General features: G+C 44.6%; 2 protein-coding genes across 2 annotated transcripts in view; one reads left to right on the top strand and one right to left on the bottom strand.

Annotated features, from left to right (window-relative positions):
• Positions 1-1,708, top strand: part of LOC140396361 (glioma pathogenesis-related protein 1-like) — an 83,956-nt gene extending 82,248 nt beyond the window's left edge. The window contains exons 4-6 of the mRNA XM_072484920.1: positions 122-204; positions 353-379; positions 470-1,708. Coding sequence (XP_072341021.1) covers positions 122-204; positions 353-379; positions 470-570 — 211 coding nt within the window. The 3' untranslated portion in view covers positions 571-1,708. The remainder of the gene's footprint in view (positions 1-121; positions 205-352; positions 380-469) is intronic.
• Positions 1,709-2,150: 442 nt separating this feature from the next.
• krr1 (KRR1 small subunit processome component homolog) overlaps positions 2,151-25,587 on the bottom strand; it is a 49,724-nt gene continuing 26,287 nt past the window's right edge. The window contains exons 7-10 of the mRNA XM_072484919.1: positions 22,870-23,040; positions 21,156-21,233; positions 16,444-16,537; positions 2,151-6,176 (exon numbers count right to left, since the gene is read on the bottom strand). Of these exons, the coding sequence (XP_072341020.1) occupies positions 6,043-6,176; positions 16,444-16,537; positions 21,156-21,233; positions 22,870-23,040 (477 nt within the window). The 3' untranslated portion in view covers positions 2,151-6,042. The remainder of the gene's footprint in view (positions 6,177-16,443; positions 16,538-21,155; positions 21,234-22,869; positions 23,041-25,587) is intronic.

Below are 25,587 nucleotides of genomic sequence, written 5' to 3'. Positions count from 1 at the left end.
TCTGTCTATTGATATCCGACTTATTTTTGTTATTTGTTAACATGGAGCTTCATGTAGAATTTTACTTTTGTTCAGCTTGCTATATTAATAATTTGAGTTTCCATATAAATAATTTTCTTAGTGGAAATTATATTGGGACTTTACCATATGCATCAGGAAGTTCTTGCGGATCGTGCAAGAGCAGTTGCCGTGACAATCTATGCAGTAAGTTAAATATTACAATCTTTTGTTATGCAGTTACCTGCATTGAAATTTTAACAATTTTTTTTAAAAAGTTGATTAAGTGCAAGTCAATTCTAGATAAAGTGTTTTAATTTCAATTGCAATTTACACTTACTATTTTTGTTATTAGGAGATACAAAACGGGATGCCCTCAGAAGTAGGTGTTTTGTACTACTAAGTAACTGTAATTCATTGTTAATATTGTTCGTACAAATGAGTAACATATTTTCTCTTCACTTTTTGGCAGAGTACCCTGACTGGAATCCAAACTATGGGTCAGCCTCAGTTTCCTCCTATGACCAACTACTGCTACTTACTTCGAGTATTCTGATATCTGTTCTACAATAACTATTTAAATGTAGTGCATATTCATGACTTTTGTTTCACCCTCATTCAGGCTGAGAGGGTGCAAAGTTCTGAGTCGCAAATTCATCAGTGCTGTTTTCTTTCTAGCAGGGCTTCATGGGAATTTCAATGGCCCCACATTTTCCTGATGAATTCCAGATTAGAAGTTTCTTGATTTTGTAAAACACTCCACCTAGTGGTCTAGTTGAGTACTGACAAAACTAACCTGATGAAGGAGCTGCACTCCAAAAGCTAGTGATTCCAAATAAACCTATTGGACTTTAACCTGGTGTTGCAAGACTTCTTACAATTAAAACAAGCATGTTTGTATTAGGTAAATCAAAATGGTTCAAATAAAATTGGTGACCGTTATCTGATCAACTATTCAAGTTACCAGGGCAGTCAAGAAAACACTTTAATTGAATACTAAGAATTTAGTTTTCTAAATCTGAAATTCAAGGAAATAATCTTTCCAATTAGCAGTTTTAAGTGATTCCTCATGATTCTCTTGCGGTCTGACAGACTAAACTAATAATTATGGGATTTGTTTATTTTTAAGTATGTGCAGTACAAATTGGCACCACATGCATTAGATCATTCATGTTGCTAGGTGTCCGTGTTTCTCACTAATCTTGAAATCCATATTGCTATGAGAGGATCTGTCAAGAGGACAAAAAGTGGAAAATGCTGGAAAAATTCAGCAAGTTAGGCAGATCAGTAAAGGAAGTAACAATGTCAATATTTCAAGGATACTGAGTATTTGCAACATTTTCTGTTTTAGTCCAAATGTTAAACAAAATCAATCCAGGGGGGTTCAGTTTTAATGAGATTTGTCACAGTAATTTTTTTGTTTGAACGATATTTGTCCATTCCTTCGCAAACTAGAAATAGCCAACCCTGAAGGATACAACTCAATTCAGAAGGTATTAAAAAATGATATTTGGTACAATTATGATGTAACATTAATCATGCTGGCACTCTGCATGAAATAGTGCTGCATGATGAACAAAACATCACTTGATTTCTTAAATTAGAGAGGGTTTCTGTACCCAACTTTTTAAAGGGATTTCTCCATGCATTTTAAATTTCAACAGAAGATTGAAAATGTGCTGCTTAATTTAAATTGCGGTTTAGCAGACATCTAATTCCAAGAAACAATGTGTTTACTTCCAACTCTGCAGTTAAAATGTTTTCTCTTTGTATATCCTTAAAGCACTAGTGAGCCTTGTGTAAATCTCCAAAACTACACCCCCCCCCCCCCCCAACTTATCAATCGAGTAGGGGGAGGGTGGACTGAATACGAACATAATTGGCACATTGCAAGAAAGTCCTAGGCCCGCTGCTTCAAATTAAACACCTGCATAACTTCCCACAGATGTCTTCAATTGAAATAAACAAATGGAATACTTGCGGTTGTTGAGTCAACAGACAAGCTTGTGCGTGAGGTTATAGTGAAAAAGGGATACATAGCCTTGATCAAGACATCAGTGAGCATGTAATTTATATGGAATGAAGTTGCAAACTCATCTACTTTTGCAAAGTTTTCTGGAACTCGAATCGAGGTGAGATAAGACTACACCAGATTAAAGTCCAACAGGTTTATTTCAAATCACAAACTTTCAGAGCGCAGCTCCATCATCAGGTGAAGTGTTACTTCAGCGCCGGCATCTCCACATCATAGATAAGACTACCCCTGACTGAGCTTCAGGTTTTTTGCACCTGCCGATACTCCACTCTAATAGAAAGCCTCACTGCTTCTGTCCAGTGACACCATATAGTTAATATGAACCAATCAAGTCAGGGGAATTCTGCATACGTGGATTCATGCAGGTTCAAAAGTTTTGATCAGTAAAATATTTAGTTGAAGTTTCCTTGCAATGATCCCCAAGTAAAATTCCAATTTATGATGGGTACTAATGTTTTGTAACTCATTGCTAAAATAACTGGGGGCAGTCTTAAACATGGTGTATGTAAAGCAGGAGATATTGGGGCAGCACGGTGGCACAGTGGTTACCACTGCTGCCTCACAGCACTGAGGACTGGGGTTCAATCCCAGCCCCGGGTCACGGTCTGTCTGGAATTTGCACAGTCTCCCAGTGTCTGCGTGGGTCTCACCCCCACAACCCAAAGATATGCAGGGTAGATGGATTGGCCACACTATATTGCCCCTTAATTGTGTAAAAAAAAAGAAATTGGTACTCTAAATTTAAAAAAAAAATAGTAAAACAGGAGATATCAGTTAGGTGTTCCATCATACATCTCTTCGGAAAACTGTGACAAGTGTAGTCACTGGAAATGGATTTGGAGTGTTATATAAACTACACACAGTTGAACATTGCCCATTTTATACCAAATGTTGAAATTAATCCATTTCTGTACATTCTGCTGCTCCATATAAAGTAAGGTATGATTAAAATTTACTGCATTTAGGTTTTGTACAACGTTACAAACAAACTTGTTAATTTATTGAAACAATTTTCTGCTTTTGGAGTCTGCAGACAATATTGACGTCAGGATATTTTCCAGAATTAATTTTATCCTTTATGATTGAGAAATGTATGTCATCGTAAAACATAGCTTCATATATCAGATGTTAATAAAATGCTTGTTGTGTTGGCTACAGTTATTTTGTTGAAGTTTTAACAAAACATTAGGAAAGACTTCAATTATCCATCCTAATTCTCTTAAAATGTTTCTTCCACTGGATCTCTGTAGTCTTTGTTTCCATAATTTTCTCATTATCATTTTCTTTTGGTTGCGGATGAAAAGTCCCCATGTATCAATATATGTAGCTTCTAGCAAGTGTGAAGTTAGCCTATATTACGAGCCAGACTCTTAAATTAATTTTTAGTGTAATTCTTAGCACGCAAATTAATCATCCCATTCCTACTTTCCACTCTCAGACCTGTCCTCATGTTTTTTGCCTGTGTTTGCATAAAGCCATTAATCTCTTAAATCTTCTGAAATGTCAACAGTTTATCTCCTCAGGTGCTGTCTGACGTTTGATTGATTTATGTTTTGGGGTTTGGTAATGATTGGGTGGGATTTGATGTTTTTTTGGGTCTGAGGGATTATTGGGTTGGGAGTTTGGCTGTGATGGGATTTGGTGCTATTCAAAAACCTAATTTTGCAGACTGTTACACCATGGTGACTAATCTTTTATTAAAATAAATTTAGAGTGCCCAATTCATTTTTTCCAATTAAGGAGCAATTTAGCATGGCCAATCCACCTAGCCTGCACATCTTTGGGTTGTGGGGGCGAAACCCACGCAAACACAGGGAGAATGTGCAAACTCCACACAGACAGTGACCCAGAGCCAGGATCGAACCTGGGACCTCAGCACCTTGAGGCAGCAGTGCTAACCGTGAGGCAGCAGTGCTTACTTGGTGACTAATCTGGCTCAGATAGAGTCCTCAAAAGTGATTGTGAAGTGGAAGGAAGGTTTTCCTAATTTCACAAAAATCAATTTCTTAACCCTGTTCGTGGCAAAGGTCAGGCAATAACTTCTAATAGAATTTACAATGCAGGAGGCCATTCGGCCCATCGAGTCTGCACCAGCTCTTGGAAAGAGCACCTGACTTAAGCCCACACCTCCACCCTATCCCCGTAACCCAGCAACCCCATCTATCCCAAAGGCAATTTTGCATGGCCAATCCACCTAACCTGCACATCTTTGGGTTGTGGGAGGAAACCGGAGCACCCGGAGGAAACCCACGCAGACACAGGGAGAACGTGCAGACTCCGCAGAGACAGTGACCCAAGCGGGAATCGAACCTGGGACCCTGGTGCTGTGAAGCACGTCAATACAAGTATTAATTTTTGTGCTAAGAATTACAGTAAAAAACAACTTAAAAGTACCAGTCTGGTTTGCAACAGGGCTCACTTACATTTGCCAGAAGCTACAAATATTCGTACACAAGGATTTTTCATCCACAGCCAAAAGTGCATCGTCTTTTTGAACTAGAAGCATGGGGATAATAATTCCTGGTGCTTTCTCAAGGGCAATTCCTCGACCAGTTAAACAATCAACACCATTTTTTCCATACAGTATAAATTGTTGCTCCCTTTGAAATTTGGCAATCTCCTGTCGTCCTGATGCGTGCAAGGTGAAAAGCTTAAACTGCAGGTCTCTTTTTCTCTTCCATACTTCAATATTAGTTTAATAGTTGGAATTATAATGGATAAAGAAGTATCCTAAAGTAGCTTCATTGCAGCTTGCATTCAGTTCTTAAATGATTCCAAGATTTTCATCTTCTACATTTATCTGGAGCCCTAAGCATTCCTGTGCGTCTGAAATTTACATTTTATTAGTTTCAATCGGTGAAAGTTTAATTTTATTTTTTCCTCCCATATATATGGAGACATATAAAATCATTAGATTTTTAAAAATCCATTAAACCCGAAAACCCTAGCTTCCCCCATATTTGCTCTGACATCTTAACATTCAGGAATTAATTTTTGAGCTCTTTGCACAGGGTTCAGTTCTTCAACGGATAGGATAGTGCAAACTTGAGCTTTCCTTTTCTTAGAAAATTCGCTCTGGTCATATTAGCAAGGAGTAGGAAATTTTAACCAACTGCAAACTTCACACCCTAAAACTCCATGACATTACCTGCACCCCCACATTTAATGAACACAAAAGAAATGAGATATAATATTAGATATTTTACAGCATAGGCCTGTAGTACAAAATAGCATAATAGAATCTCAAAACATTGCTCTGTATGCAACAAACTGAACAGTTCAACCTTAAATCATACTTTTCGCAGTCTTGAAATCAATAAAACATTGTGCTTCTAATGCCAATGGATTAAGGAGAAAAATACTATTCATCGCGGCGATTGTACCCCATTTCAGTGGAAATAAATGAGATGAAATGCAAGGAACTCAAATTTGCCAAGGTGAGGATTTAAGCAATCTCACTCCACAATGTTTTTACAATCAATTCATGCGCATGTTACTGATAGTGTACCCAGATGGTTTAAAGGCAAGCGATACAGTCCAACAAGCGTGTCCTTGCAGAAGATTTTACTCACTGCAACTATTAGTTGCAAGCTGGTAGCATTGTGCAATGCTTTTATTGATTTTTCCCCCCCACCTACATTGTCAACAAGTAAAAAACAGCTTGGTGTCCATTTTCATGAACCAAGCACCTGGAGCTCAGCTAAGAACAACTATCAAGTCTTGCTTCTAGTGATGACTGAGAAATTATGAACAGTACAGGTGGAAGTGCACGAGAACCAGTTCCTTCTTTAGCTGTCAATCGATTTGCTCTGTTGCCTCCCTTGGCATTGGCAGAAGAGAAAAATGAGGAATTTAACATTTATTGGCCATTTATATTTAACATTAGTTAAGAAAGGGAAATAAGGCAGCAGCCTCAATGTGAATGAGTCTTTTAGGCAACATAAATAAGATAATTCCAATAACTTAACTATGCTTGACAAAAGCATGGTGGAAGAGCTGGAAAAGTCTATTTATTTCTTCTTTTTCTTCTCCTTTTGTGCTATTTTCTGAGCAATTTCCTCTGCTGCTGGGGCACCCAGCTTCTTTTTCTTGGCTGTTTTCACTTTCTCTTTAAGAACCTGAACATTAATTTTCACTTCTGCAGCTAAAAGGAAACATAATTTTTATTAGCAAAGAATGTAAAAATCTGCTTAGTGTAAGCTTTACTGAACAAATTAAAACACCGGTCAAAACAACCAACAGAATCATGCATATAAACACAAAGATCCTACTTATTTTTTTCATATGCCACCCAAAAAATCTTCAAAACACAATTAAATTCCTACATAACAATGCTCAGCTAGATTCCCAAGACTGCTTGCCTTATATTCTATCTCAAATCGCGAAATGGTCCAAATTGACACATGGTAAGAAAGCACCAACATAAAGACCATTATGCTCATCAACACACTCCCTCCCACTGAACAAAGTAATCTCACTTGCCACCTTTCCGAAGGGTGATGCTAACCCTTTTTATTTACTCTCAGGCAGTGGCCAAGCTGTCCGAGGGTGCTGGTGGGCCTTAATGAACTACAGGGGCTTACTATGACAGAAATGAATAACCGGAGAAATTTCCCAACAACTTTGCCAAGGTCCTTCCCAAAACAAATCTCTAGGTTTTACTTGTGATGTATCACTATGTATTTAGCTACTCTATCCCAATGTTCTTAGCAACAAAGGATTACAAGGAACATCAGAATATACTGTTTGGGTATAACAAGACTGATAAATTTTACTGTTTGAAAGAAAGCACACTGACACATACACATATGGGGCTGGTTTAGCACAGGGCTAAATCGCTGGCTTTGAAGGCAGGCCAGCAGAACGGTTCAATTCCCGTACCAGCCTCCCCGAACAGGTGCTGGAATGTGGCGACTAGGGGCTTTTCACAGTAACTTCATTTGAAGGCTACTTGTGACAATAAGCGATTATCATTATCACATAAAACTTGGAGCAAAACTGGACAATGGGAATCGGGGGGGGGGGTCAGCTGGTACAAAGGAAGATGGTTGTGGTGGCTGGAGGTTATTCAATCCCCTCCACCACGGATGAATAGTAGCAGCCGTGTGTATCACCTAGAAGATGCACTTCAAGAATTCATCAACACTTAAGACAGCACCTTCCAAACCCATGACCACTGATATCTAGAAGGACACGGGCAAATGGTACCTGGGAACACCAACACCTGGAGGTTCTCTGTCACCACCCTGACTTGGAAATATATTGCCATTCCTTCACTGTTTTACGGGGTTAAAATCATGGATTTCTATCCCTACAACAGGACAGGGACTGCAGCGGTTCATCAACTCAAGGGCATTTAAAAATGGGCAATAAATGCTGACCTAACCAAATCCTGCCGATCAAAAAGTGGAGTGTTAATTAAAAGGAAATTGGGAAGGGTGAGCAAAACCCTGTCAAAAGAAGTGAAGAAATGCAGCAAAAACAAAGGACAAAGAAATGTACAGCACAGGAACAGGCCCTCCAAGCCCGTGCCGACCATGCTGCCCGACTAAACTACAATCTTCTACACTTCCTGGGTCCGTATCCTTCTATTCCCATCCTATTCATATATTTGTCAAGGTGCCCCTTAAATGTCCCTATCGTCCCTGCTTCCACTACCTCCTCCGGTAGCGAGTTCCAGGCACCCACTACCCTCTGCGTAAAAAACTTGCCTCGTACATCTACTCTAAACCTTGCCCCTCTCACCTTAAACCTATGCCCCCTAGTAATTGACCCCTCTACCCTGGGGAAAAGCCTCTGACTATCCACTCTGTCTATGCCCCTCATAATTTTGTATACCTCTATCAGGTCTCCCCTCAACCTCCTTCGTTCCAGTGAGAACAAACCGAGTTTATTCAACCGCTCCTCATAGCTAATGCCCTCCATACCAGGCAACATTCTGGTAAATCTCTTCTGCACCCTCTCTAAAGCCTCCACATCCTTCTGGTAGTGTGGCGACCAGAATTGAACACTATACTCCAAGTGTGGCCTAACTAAGGTTCTATACAGCTGCAACATGACTTGCCAATTCTTGTATTCAATGCCCCGGCCAATGAAGGCAAGCATGCCGTATGCCTTCTTAACTACCTTCTCCACCTGTGTTGCCCCTTTCAATGACCTGTGGACCTGTACTCCTAGATCTCTTTGACTTTCAATACTCTTGAGGGTTCTACCATTCACTGTATATTCCCTATTATCATTATCACATTACCTGCATTAGACCTTCCAAAATGCATTACCTCACATTTGTCCGGATTAAACTCCATCTGCCATCTCTCCGCCCAAGTCTCCAGACACCTTTTGTACTAGTCTACCATGAGGGACCTTGTCAAAGGCCTTACTGAAGTCCATATAGACAACATCCACTGCCCTACCTGCATCAATCATCTTAGTGACCTCCTCGAAAAATTCTATCAAGTTAGTGAGACACGACCTCCCCTTCACAAAACCGTTCTGCCTCTCACTAATACGTCCATTTGCTTCCAAATGGGAGTAGATCCTGTCTCGAAGAATTCTCTCCAGTAATTTCCCTACCACTGAAGTAAGGCTCACCGGCCTGTAGTTCCCGGGATTATCCTTGCTACTCTTCTTAAACAGAGGAACAACATTGGCTATTCTCCAGTCCTCCGGGACATCCCCTGAAGACAGCGAGGATCCAAAGATTTCTGTCAAGGCCTCAGCAATTTCCTCTCCAGCCTCCTTCAGTATTCTGGGGTAGATCCCATCAGGCCCTGGGGACTTATCTACCTTAATATTTTTTAAGACACCCAACACCTCGTCTTTTTGGATCACAATGCGACCCAGGCTATCTACACCCCCTTCTCCAGACTCAACATCTACCAATTCCTTCTCTTTGGTGAATACTGATGCAAAGTATTCATTTAGTACCTCGCCCATTTCCTCTGGCTCCACACATAAATTCCCTTGCCTATCCTTCAGTTGGCCAACCCTTTCCCTGGCTACCCTCTTGCTTTTTATGTACGTGTAAAAAGCCTTGGGATTTTCCTTAACCCTATTTGCCAATGACTTTTCGTGACCCCTTCTAGCCCTCCTGACTCCTTGCTTAAGTTCCTTCCTACTTTCCTTATATTCCACGCAGGCTTAGTCTGTTCCCAGCCTTTTAGCCCTGACAAATGCCTCCTTTTTCTTTTTGACGAGGCCTACAATATCACTCGTCATCCAAGGTTCCCGAAAATTGCCGTATTTATCTTTCTTCCTCACAGGAACATGCCGGTCCTGTATTCCTTTCAACTGCCACTTGAAAGCTCCCACATGTCAGATGTTGATTTGCCCTCAAACATCCGCCCCCAATCTATGTTCTTCAGTTCCCGCCTAATATTGTTATAATTAGCCTTCCCCCAATTTAGCACATTCATCCTCGGACCACTCTTATCCTTGTCCACCAGTACTTTAAAGCTTACTGAATTGTGGTCACTGTTACCGAAATGCTCCCCTACTGAAACATCTACAACCTGGCCGGGCTCATTCCCCAATACCAGGTCCAGTACCGCCCCTTCCCTAGTTGGACTGTCTACATATTGTTTTAAGAAGCCCTCCTGGATGCTCCTTACAAACTCCGCCCCGTCTAAGCCCCTGGCACTAAGTGAGTCCCAGTCAATATTGGGGAAGTTGAAGTCTCCCATCACCACAACCCTGTTGTTTTTACTCTTTTCCAAAATCTGTCTACCTATCTGCTCCTCTATCTCCCGCTGGCTGTTGGGAGGCCTGTAGTATACCCCAACATTACAGCTGTGATATTCTCCCGAACAAGTAGCGCAACTCCACCTCCCCTTTTACATCCCCCTCTATCCCGCCTGAAACATCTAAATCCTGGAACGTTTGGTTGCCAATCCTGCCCTTCCCTCAACCAGGTCTCTGTAATGGCAACAACATCATAGTTCCAAGTACTAATCCAAGCTCTAAGTTCATCTGCCTTACCCGTAATGCTCCTTGCATTAAAACATGCACTTCAGGCCACCAGACCCGCTGTGTTCAGCAACTTCTCCCTGTCTGCTCTGCCTCAGAGCCACACTGTCCCTATTCCCTAGTTCTCCCTCAATGCTCTCACCTGCTGACCTATTGCTCCCGTGCCCAACCCCCTGCCATACTAGTTTAAACCCTCCCGTGTGACACTAGCAAACCTCGCGGCCAGGATATTTATGCCTCTCCGGTTTAGATGCAACCCGTCCTTCTTATACAGGTCACACCTGCCCCGGAAGAGCTCCCAGTGGTCCAGATAATGGAAACCCTCCCTCCTACACCAGCTGTTTAGCCACGTGTTTAGCTGCTCGATCTTCCTATTTCTAGCCTCACTGGCACGTGGCACAGGGAGTAATCCCGAGATTACAACCCTCGAGGTCCTGTCTTTTAACTTTCTGCCTAGCTCCCTGAACTCCTGCTGCAGGACCTCATGCCCCTTCCTGACTATGTCGTTAGTACCAATATGTACAACGACCTCTGCCTGTTTGCCCTCCCCCTTCAGGAGGCCCTCTACCCGTTCGGAGACATCCTGGACCCTGGCACCAGGGAGGCAACATACCATCCTGGAGTCTCTTTCACGTCCACAGAAGCGCCTATCTGTGCCCCTGACTATAGAGTCCCCTATGACTATTGCTCTTCTGCGCTTTGACCCTCCCTTCTGAACATCAGAGCCAGCCGTGGTGCCACTGCTCTGGCTGCTGCTGTTTTCCCCTGATAGGCTATCCCCCCCCCCCCCGACAGTATCCAAAGGGGTATATCTGTTCGAGAGGGGGACAACCACAGGGGATTCCTGCACTGACTGCCTGCCCTTTCTGGTGGTCACCCATTTCTCTGCCTGCACCTTGGGTGTGACCACATTTACATAACTGCGATCTATGACGCTTTCCGCCACCTGCATGCTCCTAAGTGCATCCAACCGAACCATGCGGTCTGTGAGGAGCTCCAGTTGGGTGCACTTTCTGCAGATGAAGCCATCCGGGACGCTGGAAGCCTCCCGGACCTGCCACATCTCACAGTCAGAGCACAGCACCCCTCTAACTGACATTGCATCAATTAATTAAAATTTGTCTTTTTTAAAAAAATATATATTTTTAAATTTCAAAGTTACTGTCAACTATCTGTTTCCTAGCACTAGATTTCTAATAGAAATGCGATAGCTAACTATAGTACTCTCCGATCTCTGGCTTAGATATCCCTCTAAATTATAATTAAGTTATGTTTAATTAATTACCAAATACTAGCCACTCTGGCCACAGCTTTTCTGTGATGTCACTTCAGTTTCCCCCCGACACACACAATTTGAAAAAAGGTATAAAAGTAAAAATAAGTAAAAATCACTTACTTACCTTCTGAGTGTCTTAGATGTTCTCAGGTTCTCTCGCTGACAGAGACTGCTCCTCCACCTCCGAACCTTGGCCTGCACAATGCTAATAATATAATAATAATATAATATGGCACTTACCTCACACCAATGGGTCTTATTATTAGGTTAGAGGAGGAGGGCGGGTGGGAGACACTACACGTGTAGTGTCTCGGGTTTCCTCTCCACCAGAATTTATTGGTTGGGGGGGGGGACTTCCCAGAGGTCCGCGGGTCGAACTTCCGGTTCCCGCCTTATATAAAAACAAATAAAACAGAAAAGAGACACGGGACCAGGTAAGTGGTTTTAAAGTCGCTCCTCACCTCCCAGAAGGCCCCTGCGCACCGCTGCCGCCGAAATCCAAAGGGCTGCTCCTGTAAAGCTAAGTGGTTTTAAAGTCGCTACTCACCTCCCAGAAGGCCCCTGCGCACCGCTGCCACCGAAATCCAAAGGGCTGCTCCTGTAAAGGTAAGTGGTTTTAAAGTCGCTACTCACCTCCCAGAAGGCCCCTGCGCACCGCTGCCACCGAAATCCAAAGGGCTGCTCCTGTAAAGGTAAGTGGTTTTAAAGTCGCTACTCACCTCCCAGAAGGCCCCTGCGCACCGCTGTCGCCGAAATCCAAAGGGCTGCTCCTGTAAAGGTAAGTGGTTTTAAAGTCGCTACTCACCTCCCAGAAGGCCCCTGCGCACCGCTGCCGCCGAAATCCAAAGGGCTGCTCCTGTAAAGATAAGTGGTTTTAAAGTCGCTACTCACCTCCCAGAAGGCCCCTGCGCACCGCTGTCACCGAAATCCAAAGGGCTGCTCCTGTAAAGGTAAGTGGTTTTAAAGTCGCTACTCACCTCCCAGAAGGCCCCTGCACACCGCTGCCGCCGAAATCCAAAGGGCTGCTCCTGTAAAGGTAAGTGGTTTTAAAGTCCCTACTCACCTCCCAGAAGGCCCCTGCGCACCGCTGCCGCCGAAATCCAAAGGGCTGCTCCGGAAAGGTAAGTGGTTTCAAAGTCGCTACTCACCTCCCAGAAGGCCCCTGCGCACCGCTGCCGCCGAAATCCAAAGGCATATTAGAGATAAGAACTAGGAGCATGAGTATGCCATCTGGCCCCTCAAGCCTGCTCCGCCATTCAATGAGACCATGACTGATCTTTTGTGGACTCAGCTCCACTTTCCAGCCCAAACACCATAACCCTCAATCCCTTTATTCTTCAAAAAACTATCTTTAACTTAAAAACCATTTAATGAAGGAGCCTCAACTGCTTCACTGGGCAAGGAATTCCATAGATTCACAACCCTTTGGGTGAAGAAGTTCCTCCTAAGCTCAGTCCTAAATCTACTTCCCCTTATTTTGAGGCTATGCCCCCTAGTTCTGCTTTCACACGCCATTCGGAACAACCTGCCCGCATCTATCCTATCTATTCCCTTCATAATTTTATATGTTTCTACAAGATCCCCCCGCATCCTTCTAAATTCCAACGAGTACAGTCCCAGTCTACTCAACCTCTCCTCATAATCCAACCCCTTCAGCTCTGGGATTAACCTAGTGAATCTCCTCTGCACACCCTCCAACGCCAGTACATCCTTTCTCAGGTATGGAGACCAAAACTGAACACAATACTCCAGGTGTTCTCCTCGCTAACACCTTATACAATTGCAGCATAACCTCCCTAGTCTTAAACTCCAACCCTCTCGCAATGAAGGACAAAACTCCATTTGCCTTCTTAATCACCTGTAAACCAACTTTTTGCGACTCATGCACTGGCACACCCAAGTCTCTCTGCACAGCAGCATGTTTAATATTTTATCATTTAAATAATAATCCCTTTTGCTGTTATTCTTACCAAAGTGGATAACCTCACATTTGTCAACATTGTATTCCATCTGCCAGACCCTAGCCCATTCACTTAACCTATCCAAATCCCTTTGCAGACTTCCGGTATCCTCTGCACTTTTTGCTTTACCACTCATCTTAGTGTCGTCTCAAATTTGGACACATTGCCCTTAGTCCCCAACTCCAAATCATCTATGTAAATTGTGAATAATTGTGGGGCCAACACTGATCCCTGTGGGGCACCACTAGCTACTGATTGCCAACCAGAGAAGCACCCATTAATCCCCACTCTTCGCTTTTTATTAATTAACCAATCCTTTATCCATGCTACTACTTTACCCCTAATGCCATGCATCTTTATCTTATGCAGCAACCTTTTGTGTGGCATCTTGTCAAAAGCTTTCTGGAAATCCAGATATACCACATCCATTGGCTCCCCGTTATCTACCGCACTGGTAATGTCCTCAAATAATTCCACTAAATTAGTTAGGCATGACCTGCCTTTTATGAACCCATGCTGCGCCTGCCCAATGGGACAATTTCCATCCAGGTGCCTCGCTAATTCTTCCTTGATGATAGATTCCATCATCTTCCCTACTATCGAAGTTAAGCTAACTGGCCTATAATTACCCGCTTTCTGCCTACCTCCTTTTTTAAACAGTGGGGTCACGTTTGCTAATTTCCAATCCGCCAGGACCACCCCAGAGTCTGAATTTTGGTAAATTATCACTAGCACATTTGCAATTTTCCTAGCCACCTCTTTTAGCACTCTGGGATGCATTCCACCAGGGCCAGGAGACTTGTCTACCTTTAGCCCCATTAGCTTGCCCATCACTACCTCCTTAGTGAAAACAATCATCTCAAGGTCCTCACCTGTCATAGCCTCATTTCCATCAGGCACTGGCATGTAATTTGTATCTTCCACTGTGAAGACCGACCCAAAAAACCTGTTTAGTTCCTCAGCCATTTCCTCATCCCCCATTATTAAATCTCCCTTCTCATCCTCTAAAGGACCAATATTTACCTTAGCCACTCTTTTTTTGTTTTATATATTTGTAGAAACTTTTACTATCTGTTTTTATATTCTGAGCAAGTTTACTCTCATAATCTATCTTACTCTTTATAGCTTTTTTAGGAGCTTTCTGTTGCCCCCTAAAGATTTCCCAGTCCTCTAATCTCCCACTAATCTTTGCATGCTTTTTCCTTCAATTTGATACTCCCCCTTATTTCCTTAGATATTCACGGTCGATTTTCCCTCTTTCTACCGTCCTTTTTTGTTGGTATAAACTTTTGATGAGCACTGTGAAAAATCGCTTGGAAGTTTCTCACTGTTCCACCATAAAGTCCTTGCTCCCAGTCTACCTTAGCTAGCTCTTCTCTCATCCCATTGTAATCTCCTTTGTTTAAGCACAAAACACTAGTGTTTGATTTTACCTTCTCACCCTCCATCTGTATTTTAAATTCCAGCATATTGTGATCGATCCTTCCGAGAGGATCCCCAAATATGAGATCCTGAATCAATCCTGGCTCATTACACAGGACCAGATCTAGGATCGCTTGTTCCCTCGTAGGTTCCATTCCATACTGTTCTAGAAAACTATCGCGGATGCATTCTATAAACTCCTCCTCAAGGCTGCCTTGACCGACCTGGTTAAACCAATCGACATGTAGATTAAAGTCCCCCATGATAACTGCTGTACCATTTCTACATGCATCAGTTATTTCTTTGTTAATTGCTGCCCCACCATAATGTTACTATTTGGTGGCCTATAGGCTACTCCTATCAGTGACTTTTTCGCCTTACTTTTCCTGATTTTTACCCAAATGGATTCAAACCTTGTCCTCCATAGCACCGATGTCATCCCTCACTATTGCCCGGTGTCATCCTTAAATAACAGAGCTACACCATCTCATTTACCATCCACTCTGTCCTTCCGAAAAGTTTGATACCCTTGGATATTTAACTCCCAGTCGTGACCATCCTTTAACCACGTTTCAGTAATGCCCACTAAATCATAGTCATTCACGATGATTTGCGCCATCAACTCATTTACCTTATTCTGTATACTACGAGCATTCAGGTAAAGTACACTTTGTTGGCTTTTATACCTCTGTTTTGAAGATAAGCAGTGACCTAATTGAGGTGTACAAAATTATGGGGGGTCTAGACAGGAAGAACTCGTTTCCCCTACTGAGTCAATTATCGGGGACAAAGTTTAAGGTGATTGGTTGAAGGAATAGAGGGGACAAGAAAAAGCTTTTTCACCCAGAGAGTGGTGGGCATCTGGAATTCATTGCCTAAATTGGTGGTTGAGACTGAAGCTGTCAACTCATTTAAAAGAACTGTATCCGAAGTGCTGTAACCTGCGAGGCTCCGAACGAGGTGCTGGAAAACGTGATTAAAATGTGGGGATAGTTTTTTCTCTTTTTTAGCTGGTGGAGATTTGATGGGCTAAATGACCACTTACTGATCCGTAACCTTCCTACGATTTTATGAAATTCCAGAGAGTGGAACTTGTGCACATGCATGCATGGGTTGAATAAGAATCATAGAATGTACAGTGCAGGAGGTCATTCAACCCATCAAGTCTGCACCAGCCCTTGGAAAGAACATGTTATCGCCCACGCCTCCACCCTATCCCCGTAACCTGACCTAACGTTTTGGACACTAAGAAGCAATTTAGCATGGCCAATCCACCTAACCTGCACATCTTTGGACTGAGCTATATTCATTTGCAGATTCCTGTCCTCATTCAGAACAAGCACTGTTGCTTCACAGCGCTAAGGTCCCAGGTTCGCTTACCAGCTGGGGTCACTGTCTGTGCGGAGTCTGCACGTTGTCCCAGTGTCTGCGTGGGTGCCCTCCGGGTGCTCCAGTTTCCTCCCACAAGTCCCGAAAAATGTGCTTATTAGGTAATTTGGACATTCTCAATTCTCTCTCAGTGTACCCAAACAGGCAACTAGGGGATTTTCACAGTAATTTCATTGCAGTGTTAATATGTGTATTTGTGACAATAATAATAAAGATGATTTTATTTTAAAGAAATGCAAGCTACATTGGAAAACGTTGCATTCCAGTCAAACTACACTGTACAATGGAATCAAAATTCTCCTATAATGAGTCAAAAGTGGGTTCTTTTATATAAAATGGGAGCATCAGGATTTTGTTAACTTCTGCAATTGTAGAAAATAAACATGGAAATCAGTTACCTTTTTTCACTTTAACCACAGGCTTTTCTTTAGGAGGAATAAAAGCTTTATTTCTTTCTTCCTTTCGCTTAGCTGCTGTCTCAGCTTCTTTTATCTAGGAAGATGTACACAAAACGGTATGCAATTATAAAAAAATATCTTATGTAAATATTGTGCAGCACTCTGTTAAACTGAGATAAATAACCACTAAAGCTAAAAGATTTATATTTATTTTTTTATAAATATTTTTATTGAACATTTATTAAATTTATATAAAAATACAAAAACATAACAAACAAGAACAGCCTCCCAAAGCCCCAACCCACTACAGCTGACAGTGACCCACTCTTTAAAAATACATAACAATGGTTGCCATCGTTGGACATAGGACTTCCCAATCGACCCCCTCAGCATGTATTTAACTTTTTCCAAATACAAAAATTCTAGGAGGTCCCCAACCACACTGAGGCCCTGGGTGGAGAAGCTGACCTCCAGCAATATCTACCTACAAACAAGCGAGGCAAAGGCAAACATCTGCCCCTACTTCTGCCTGCAACTCCGGCAGCTCGGACACCTTGAATATGGCCCCTAGGGGACCCGGTTCCAGCTCCTTGCCTAAGATCACCGACATGGTGCTGAAGAAAGAGACCCAAAAGGTTCACTTGCTTAGGACATGCCCAGAACATATGTACATGATTTGCTGGACCCCTCCTACAAACCATCAGCTGGTGGCTGAGGACGGGGCCTCACTGGAGGCAATTAAGGTGAAATGTGAGGAGGAGATGGGGATGAAGTGGAGGAGGGGGTGTGAGGCCTTTAAGGAGGGTGAATGACCACTGACTCATACATGCCCATGTTAAGAGAGTCCAATGTACCTTCAGTTGTATGAGCCCGAGCCTCTCACACGGCAATGTGGCCTCCTTAAGGCCTCACACTCCCTCCTCCACTTCATCCCCTAACTCTTCCTCCCATTTCACATTAATCACCTCCAGCGAGGCCCAAGCCTCAGCCAGCAGCCTTCCATAGATACCTGAAGTTTTACCCTCCTCCAACCTGGCCAGCGCTAGTATCCTCGCCACCAATGACGCGACGGCGCAACTGGATAACGCAAAATTCCAGACTTGAAAGTGCCTGAATGCCTCCAACTGCACGAGCCCATACTTCTCCACTAACTCTTGAAAATCGCCCCTCCAGGAACAAATCCCCTTTTACTGCCATCCCCTTATCCTCCCATCCCTGAAACCTGCCGTCCACCTAGCCGGCTCAAACATGTGGTTGTCTCCGATCGGTATCATTCCCGACCCTCTCCGTGCTTTAAAGTGCTGCTGTAATTTCCTCCATATTTTTAGCGTAGTCACCCCCACCGGGTTCCACGAAAGCTTCCTCGGGGAGCAGGGCCGTCACCAGCACCCGCAATCACATCCCCTCACACGACCTGGTCTTCATCTTTACCCAAACTGACTTCTGATCCCTCCCACCAACCCAACACCAAATTTGGATGGTGTAGGCATTATGAAGACATGGTTACTCCAATCCTGGGAATGGACACACCAGTTGATGTGTGTGTCGAGGTGGGGGGCCTGAATAATGTCTTGAACCTGAAAGAAGGAAAGAAGGTCGCTCCAGGCCAAAGTCGCTTCCTCTTTTTCTTTTTGGGCGGGGGGGGGGGGGGGGGGGGGGGGGAGACTGACATTTCCTCCCCCCACCCCAACCGATTATACCCTCTACTTTTCCAAGCTCCTCAAGGCAGTGGCCAAACGCTCAATCGACAATGAGAATAGGAGGGGACATCGGGCACACCGGCCTCATTCCCCTTTGCAGTCGGAAGTAGCCAGAGCTTGCATTATTTCTCCAGACACTAGCCTTTGACTCCTGGTACAACAACTTAACCCACGGCACAAATTCAGACCTATCCCGAAGCATTCCAACACCGCAAACAGATACCCCCACTCCACCCCTCTCTACATCCAGCACAACAATCACTTCCCATTCTTCCCCTTCTGCTGGAGACAACACCACATTCAACAGGTATCACACATCGGAAGACAATCGCCTACGTTTCACAAATCCCATCTGATCCTCCACAATGACCTGCGGGAGATACCCCGCCGACACCTTCGCTAAGATCTTTGCGTCCACGTTCAACAGCGAGATTGGTCAGTAAGACCACATTCCACCAGATGCCTATTCTTCTTCAAAAGGAGTGAAATGGAGTCCCAATCATTTCTGGGAGCACTCCCCAAGCCACTACATCCTCAAAATGCTTCCACCAGCAGCAAGGCCAACCTGTCCGTGAACTTTTTATAAAAAACACCAGGAACCCATCCAACCCTGGTGTCTTCCCCACCTGCATATTCCCAATTGCCTTCCTGACTTCCTCTGCCCCCAGCGGCTCCTCCAATCTGTCCCGGTCCTCCTCCACCCTTGGACACTCCAACCCCGCCAAAAAAATCAAATATGTGCGATTTGTCCTCCAAAATTTCCGAGCTGTACAACTTTTGTAAAACACCTCAAACACTCTGTTCACCTTCTCCGGGGCCAAAATCAACTCGCCTCCCTCTTCCATATCTGAATGATTTCTGAAGACACCGCCTGCAGCCTGCTGGCCTTCTCCCCATACTCAGATTGCCCCCTCACCCGTGTCAACTGTCGTGCTGCCTTATCCGTGGACATCAGGTCAAACTGTGCCTGCAACAGCTTCCTGTTCACCAAAAGCTCTGGGTAGGGTCCTCCAAATACTTCCAATCCACCTACAATATCTCATCCCCCAACCGCTGGTGTTCCACCCTTGGTTCACTATCCTGCACCGTTTATGCAATCGCCTCCCCTCTCATCACCGTCTTCAAGGCTTCCCACAACACCAGAGTGCAAAATCTCCCCATTCTTGTTGAAGTCTACAGAATCATCTAACACCGTGCATTTTCACACAAAGCCCCAAGTCTGCCAACAGCCCCATATCCAATCTCCACGCCAGCCACCGAGCTGGCCCCCTCGCCAAAACAACATACAGCAGACGTGGAACATGGTCGGAAATTGCAACCACAGAGAACTCCGCTTTCCTTACCCCCGACAGCAGAGCCCTCTCCATTAAAAGAGGTGATCTGCAAGTAGACACTATGCACCGGCAAGGAGGAAATCCCCCCCCCCAAAAAATAAGGAGTAAGCGACTTTGGCCTGGAGCGGCCTTCTTTCAGGTTCAAGACATTATTCAGGCCCCCCACCCCAACACACAATTCAACTGGTGTGTCCATTCCCAGGATCGGTGCAACCATGTCTTCATAAAGCCTACACCATCCAAATTTGGTGCATAAACACTCACCAAAACCACTGATTTACCCTCTAGCACTCCCATCACATACGTCCCCACTCCTGAAGGGTGGTACAGTGGTTAGCACAGTTGCTTCACAGCTCCAGAGTCCCAGGTTCCATTCCCGGCTTGGGTCACTGTCTGTGTGGAGTCTGCACTTTCTCCCCATGACTGCATGGGTTTCCTCCCACAGTCCAAAGATGTGTGGCCATGCTAGTGTCCAAAAAGGTTAGGTGGGGTTACTGGGATAGGGTGGAGGTGTGGACTTGGGTGGGGTGCTCTTTCCAAGGGCCGGTGCAGACTTGATAGACCAAAGGGCCTCCTTCTGCACTGTGAATTCCAGGATTCTATGTTCTGGAACCAGACATTTAAAAAAATCAGAACTGCTACTCCCCTGTGCCCTACCATCAAAGCCTGAATGGAACACCTGACTTACCCAACCTTTACAGAGCCAGAAACCGCCACACCACTTCCCCTCGAAACCACCTCATTCCCCACTCAACCCATCCCCCACTATTCACACCTACGCCAACTGAAACCTGCCTAAACAGGTTTGGCAGGCCGCAGCCCCTCCCCATTCACTAGCTAACCAAAACTTGCTAGCGGGGGGCACCTCCACCAGCGTCCCATTCTCCCCACTCAAACAAAGGAATCAAAACCTCTCCACCCCACCCATCAACCATGCCATCAGGAAAAACCCAAACAAAGGATCGGCCCCTGATCTCTTACCCCCTCCTCAGCTACCCTCCTTAAAAATAAGAGTTTTAGAACAGCTAGGCAAAGAAAAACATACAAATTTATCAAAACATTAGTCCCCCACCAGCCCCAGCCCACCACCAACGTTTCTTGTCCGCCATGATCAACCAAGTCCCAGTCCTTCAGCTTAAACAAGCGCTTCCTCCACCGTTGTGAAATCATGGTCCCTCCCATTGCCTGTGACCCTCAACTTCGCCACTGACCACCCCGAAGCGCACTCAAGATTTGCATTTATAAAGCCCCTTTCACGACCACTAGAAAAGTGTTTTTCAGATAATTAAGTGCTTTATGAAGTGCCAGTTACTGTTTCAGGATATGTGGCAGCCAATCTGAATACAGCAAACTGTTTTTGTGATGTTGACTGATGCATAAATATTAGCCACGACACTGGGGGAGAATTCTCATGTTCTTTTGAAATTGTGTCATGAGATGTACCTCAGTGTACTTTTCATCTGAAAGGTGGCGCCCCTAACAGTGTAGCACTCCCCAGTACTGCACTGGGATTGTCAGCCTTGAATTTTGTGCTGAAATCCCTGGACTGGGACTTGAATCCACAACCCCCGACTTTGCCAAGAGTGCTGGAACTAACTGAGCCACAGCTGACATCCAAATACAGATTTTACAGGCTTTCACTGTTTCCAGGTGTAAAAATTAAGCATTCAAGACTCACCTTTTTTTCATGTAATTTATTTTTCTTCCTGTCTTTCTCTCGGAGGAAGTATTCACCAGTGGCCAGTTCGAGATCCACCTGGACAATAAATTCAGCACACAATTAAGAACAATCCCTACAGCACAGCCATACTCAGCAAACCGGCGGAATATACTGTTTTCCCCTGACCATATTAATTAGGTCTTAAAATAAAAGATCCTTCAAACATCAACTTTGAATGAGCTTGTCCACAAAGCCACAGCAACTTGCATTTATGCAAGTGCCTTTGATGTAGTAAAAGTATTTCACAAGAGGCATAAATATATATATATATATATATATATGTATGTGTGTGTGTGTGTGTGTGTGTGTGTGTGTGTGTGTGTGTGTGTGTGTGTGTGTGTGAGAGAGAGAGAGAGAGAGAGAGAGAGAGAGAGAGAGAGAGATGAGAAAGAGAGAGAGAGAGAGAAGAAATGGTATATGCTTAAATGGATAGGTGTGAAAGGTAGTAGTGGTGGAGAGGCCGTCAAGGGTACATGGTGGGGTGAGAATATTTGAAGCAAAATGGAGATGTACTGAATACCAAGGTATATTTAAAAAGGTATTTAAGTTCTATACAAACATGTTTAAAATCACACTTTAAAAATACTGTCACACGTGTTGATATCTGTGAATATTTAAATCCAGATTTAATAATGTGTGCTATGTAATTGTTTCTTTAGTAAATATTATATGCAAAAGATTTTTGTTCAACCATCTCAAGGCAGCAGACCCTGAAATATTACACCTGTGTGATTGCATAAATTCCTGATTACATTCTTTCTTCATTGGTAAATTCACCAATTTCTGAACTTCACAGAAAAGTGAATATAGAATATCCCCGCCCCCCCATCGCCGCCAAGACACCGGGTGAAATGTAGAAAATAGAGTTGCAGTATGTGATTTACCAAATTACTGGTCGGAAATCTAGAATCGCACTCCTTCAACCATCTCACCCTAAATGTTACATGGTCCCTGCTTTGATCACAAACGTTAAAAAATTTTTTAAGAGTACCCAATTATTTTTTTTCCCCAATTAAGGGGCAATTTAGCATGACCAATCCACCTACCCTACACATCTTTGGCTTGTGGAGGCTAACACAAACGCGAGGTGAATGTGCAAACTCCACATGGACAGTGACCCAGGGTCTGGATTCAAACTCAGGTCCTCAGCGCCGCAGTCCCAGTGCTATCCGCTGCGTCTCATGCCGCCCTATTTCTTCATGCGCAGGTGATGCCAGTTATGCGCCGCCGGCCGCATCATGTGTGCAGCGCCGCCTTTACGTGGCGACAAGGCCTGGCACGTGTAAATGACGCGGCCCCGCTCCTAGCCTATTATCGGGCCCTGAATCGGTCGGGATAGGGGCCGTTTCGCGCCGTCGTGAACCTCGACTTAAGTAGGCTTAATCAGATCGAAACTGCAGGTTTTGACGATTCTATGGTTAACTCTAGCACCGCATCTTAGTTTACTCTTAGGAGATAGATTTTAGTGCACTTGCTTGTGGCAGAGGAAACCTCACTCACCGGGAATGCATCTCAGAAAGAATTGGCCATCAGATAGACAAGGACACCCACTTATGAGTGTACCAGCAAAGTACCAGACAGTGGACAACAGCATTACACAATACTGGAAGGATATCCATTGTGTTTTCAGTTTTAAGATTTAACAAAAGGAAACTGAGCAATCAGCACCTACCTTGCTTTCTGGTTGTGGTGGTGGGAAAGGTGTATACTCTTTCTTTACCCTCTTCTTCCTTGGTTCTTTGCGTTTATTTAGGTTCTTGTGCTTGAACTTTGGCAGAAATCGCTCCCAGTTCTGTGTTCTAAGCTCTGCATCTTTTGCTAATTCCCGTTTAATCATCAATGTCTTTTAAAAAGAACAGAGATTTTTCCCACTTGAACATCATGCAGATTAAACATGAAAATGCAACTCTTAATATAATAATAATCGCTTATTGTCACAAGTAGGCCTCAATGAAGTTACTGTGAAAAGCCCCTGGTCGCCACATCCCGGCGCCTGTTCGGAGAGGCCGGTATGGGTTGCACTGCTGATCTTGTTCTGCATTACAAGCCAGCTGTTTAGTCCACTGTGCTAAACCAGCCCCTTAAACACTCAATAATAGAATAAACAAATCTATTGAAAATCAAAGCAAAATATTGTGATGGCTGGAAATCTGAAAAAAAAAAAATGGTCAAAACGTTCAGCAGGTCAGACAGTATTGTTGCAGTGAGAAACAGAGTTAACATTGCAGGTCAAAGATCATTCTCCAGGACTTCTGGTGGCGACCATGGAGGAGTAGGTCACACATTCGACTTTCGGACCTTTTCTCCCAACTTTTCTTGGACTTTATGGGATAGATCGGTGAAGTGGACAATATTAAGAAGGATTCCCCCTCCGATGTATGGCTAATTGGACTAGAAGTGGCCGTGTGAAAAGACTCAGCCCTGATAGAGTGAAGCAGTCAGAGCTGGTATCGCGGCGCAGCATAGCGGAGGGTCAGGACTAGGGAGCAGTGGCTCAGTGGTCTAAGGAGCATCAGATGAAGTTCTTTAAGGACTGTTTCGCTGAGCTGAAAAAGGAAACGCTGGACCCGATCAAGGCTGCGATCGATCAAGTGGTTTTGAATCAGGCGGCCCAAGGGAAAGCGATACAAGAAATTGAGCTGACGTTGTCCAGCCAAGAGACGTGCTGAGTTTAACCGGGTGAAGGCGATCTTCTTCAAGAAGGGGGTGAAATTCGGGATGCTGTATCCAGTGCAGTTGTGGGTTACGCACGAAGACCGGCACTTTTACTTTGAGGCACCGGACGATGTATAGTCTTTTATCAAGGAAAAGAAGTTGGAAGCGTCTTAAAGGACACTGATGTCTTGAAAGAATTATATTGCGGCTGTTTGAAATTTTTGTAATTCTTGTATCGGTTCAAGTAAGACTGTGTGATTCTGGGTTAAGTATTGGGCTGAGGTGGTAGTTTGAGGGTGCTTTGTTTTTGCAGAATTTGGATGCGGATGGGGGGCCCCGAAGTTGGTGCTATTCTGTGGGAGGTTGGGTCTGGTTTCAAGCAATTGATTCTACATTGGTTTATGTTAATTTCTTTTACTTGAGGTGGTTTACTTACTGGGGACTGCAATGTTTCTAAATGGCAGGGGAGGAACTATTATCGGGAACAAAAGGGAGGTCAGGGGCGGTGGCTGCTCGTGGGGGAGCTCGGGAAAGTGAGGGGGCACAGGCTCTGGGCTGGCCAAAAAAAGGTTATGGCTAGTCGGCTGGGGGGGGGGGGGGGGGGGGGGTGGCAGCCCCCCATCCAGGCTGATTACGTGGAATCTGAGGGGTTTGATTGGGCGGTCAAAAGGGCTCGCGTTTTCGCGCATTTAAAGGGGCTGAAGGCAGACGTAGCAATGCTTCAGGAGACACATCTAAAGCTTATTCATCAGACGAGATTGAGAAAGGGGTGGGTTGGACTCTGGGCTGGACTCAAAGACCAGGGGGGTAGCAATATTGATCAGAAAAGCGGGTGGCGTTTGAGGCTGGAAGAATTGTGGCAGATAAGGGGAGTAGATATATTATGGTGAGTCGGAAGCTGGAGGGTATACGGGTGGTGCTTGTAAACATATGCTCCGAACTGGGACGACGTGGGATTTATGAGACGGGTGTTAGGCAAGATCCCGGACCTAGAGTCTCATGGCTTGATCATTGTTTGGGGGGGGGGGGGGGGGGGGGGGGGCTTTAACATGGTCATTGATCCCGATCTGGACCGGTCAAAATCCAGGCTTGGAAGGAGGCCTGCCGCGGCGAAGAAGGTGAGGGGTTTCATGGGGCAGATGGGTGGGGGTAGACCCGTGGAGATTCGAACTGCCGAGGGCGAGGGAGTTTTCGTTTTTTTTCCTCATGTCCATAAAGTTTACTCTCGCTTTGATTTTTTTTTGTGCTAAGCAGGGCGCTAATTCCGAAGGTGGCGGGGAACGGAATATTTGGCGATTGCAGTCTCTAATCATGCCCCGCATTGGGTGGATTTGCGGTTGAGTGAGGAGAGAGGGCAGCGCCCGCTGTGGAGGCTGGATGTGGGGTTGTTAGCGGACGAAGTGGTCTGCGGGCGGGTGAGTAAGTCCATTCAGAATTACCTGGATACAAACGATACAGGTGAGGTATCAGCAGCGGTGGTTTGGGAGGCTCTGAAAGCAGCTGTAAGAGGGGAACTAATTTCGATTCGGTCCCACAGAGAAATGGTGGAATGAGGAGAGATTAGTGGAGGAGATGATTCGAGTGGATAGGAGATATGCGGAGGCCCCGGACGCGGGGCTCTTGAGGGAGCGTCGGAAACTACACGCAGAGTTTGAGTTGTTGACCACGGGGAGGGCGGTTGAGCAGTTGAGGAGGGCGAGGGGCCGGTCTACGAATATGGGGAAAAGGCGAGCAG

This window comes from Scyliorhinus torazame, chromosome 19 (genome assembly GCF_047496885.1).
Source record: "Scyliorhinus torazame isolate Kashiwa2021f chromosome 19, sScyTor2.1, whole genome shotgun sequence".
Taxonomy (NCBI): Eukaryota; Metazoa; Chordata; class Chondrichthyes; order Carcharhiniformes; family Scyliorhinidae; genus Scyliorhinus; species Scyliorhinus torazame.
Note: the sequence above shows the minus strand (reverse complement) of the source record. Positions and strands in the feature narration are given on the sequence as shown.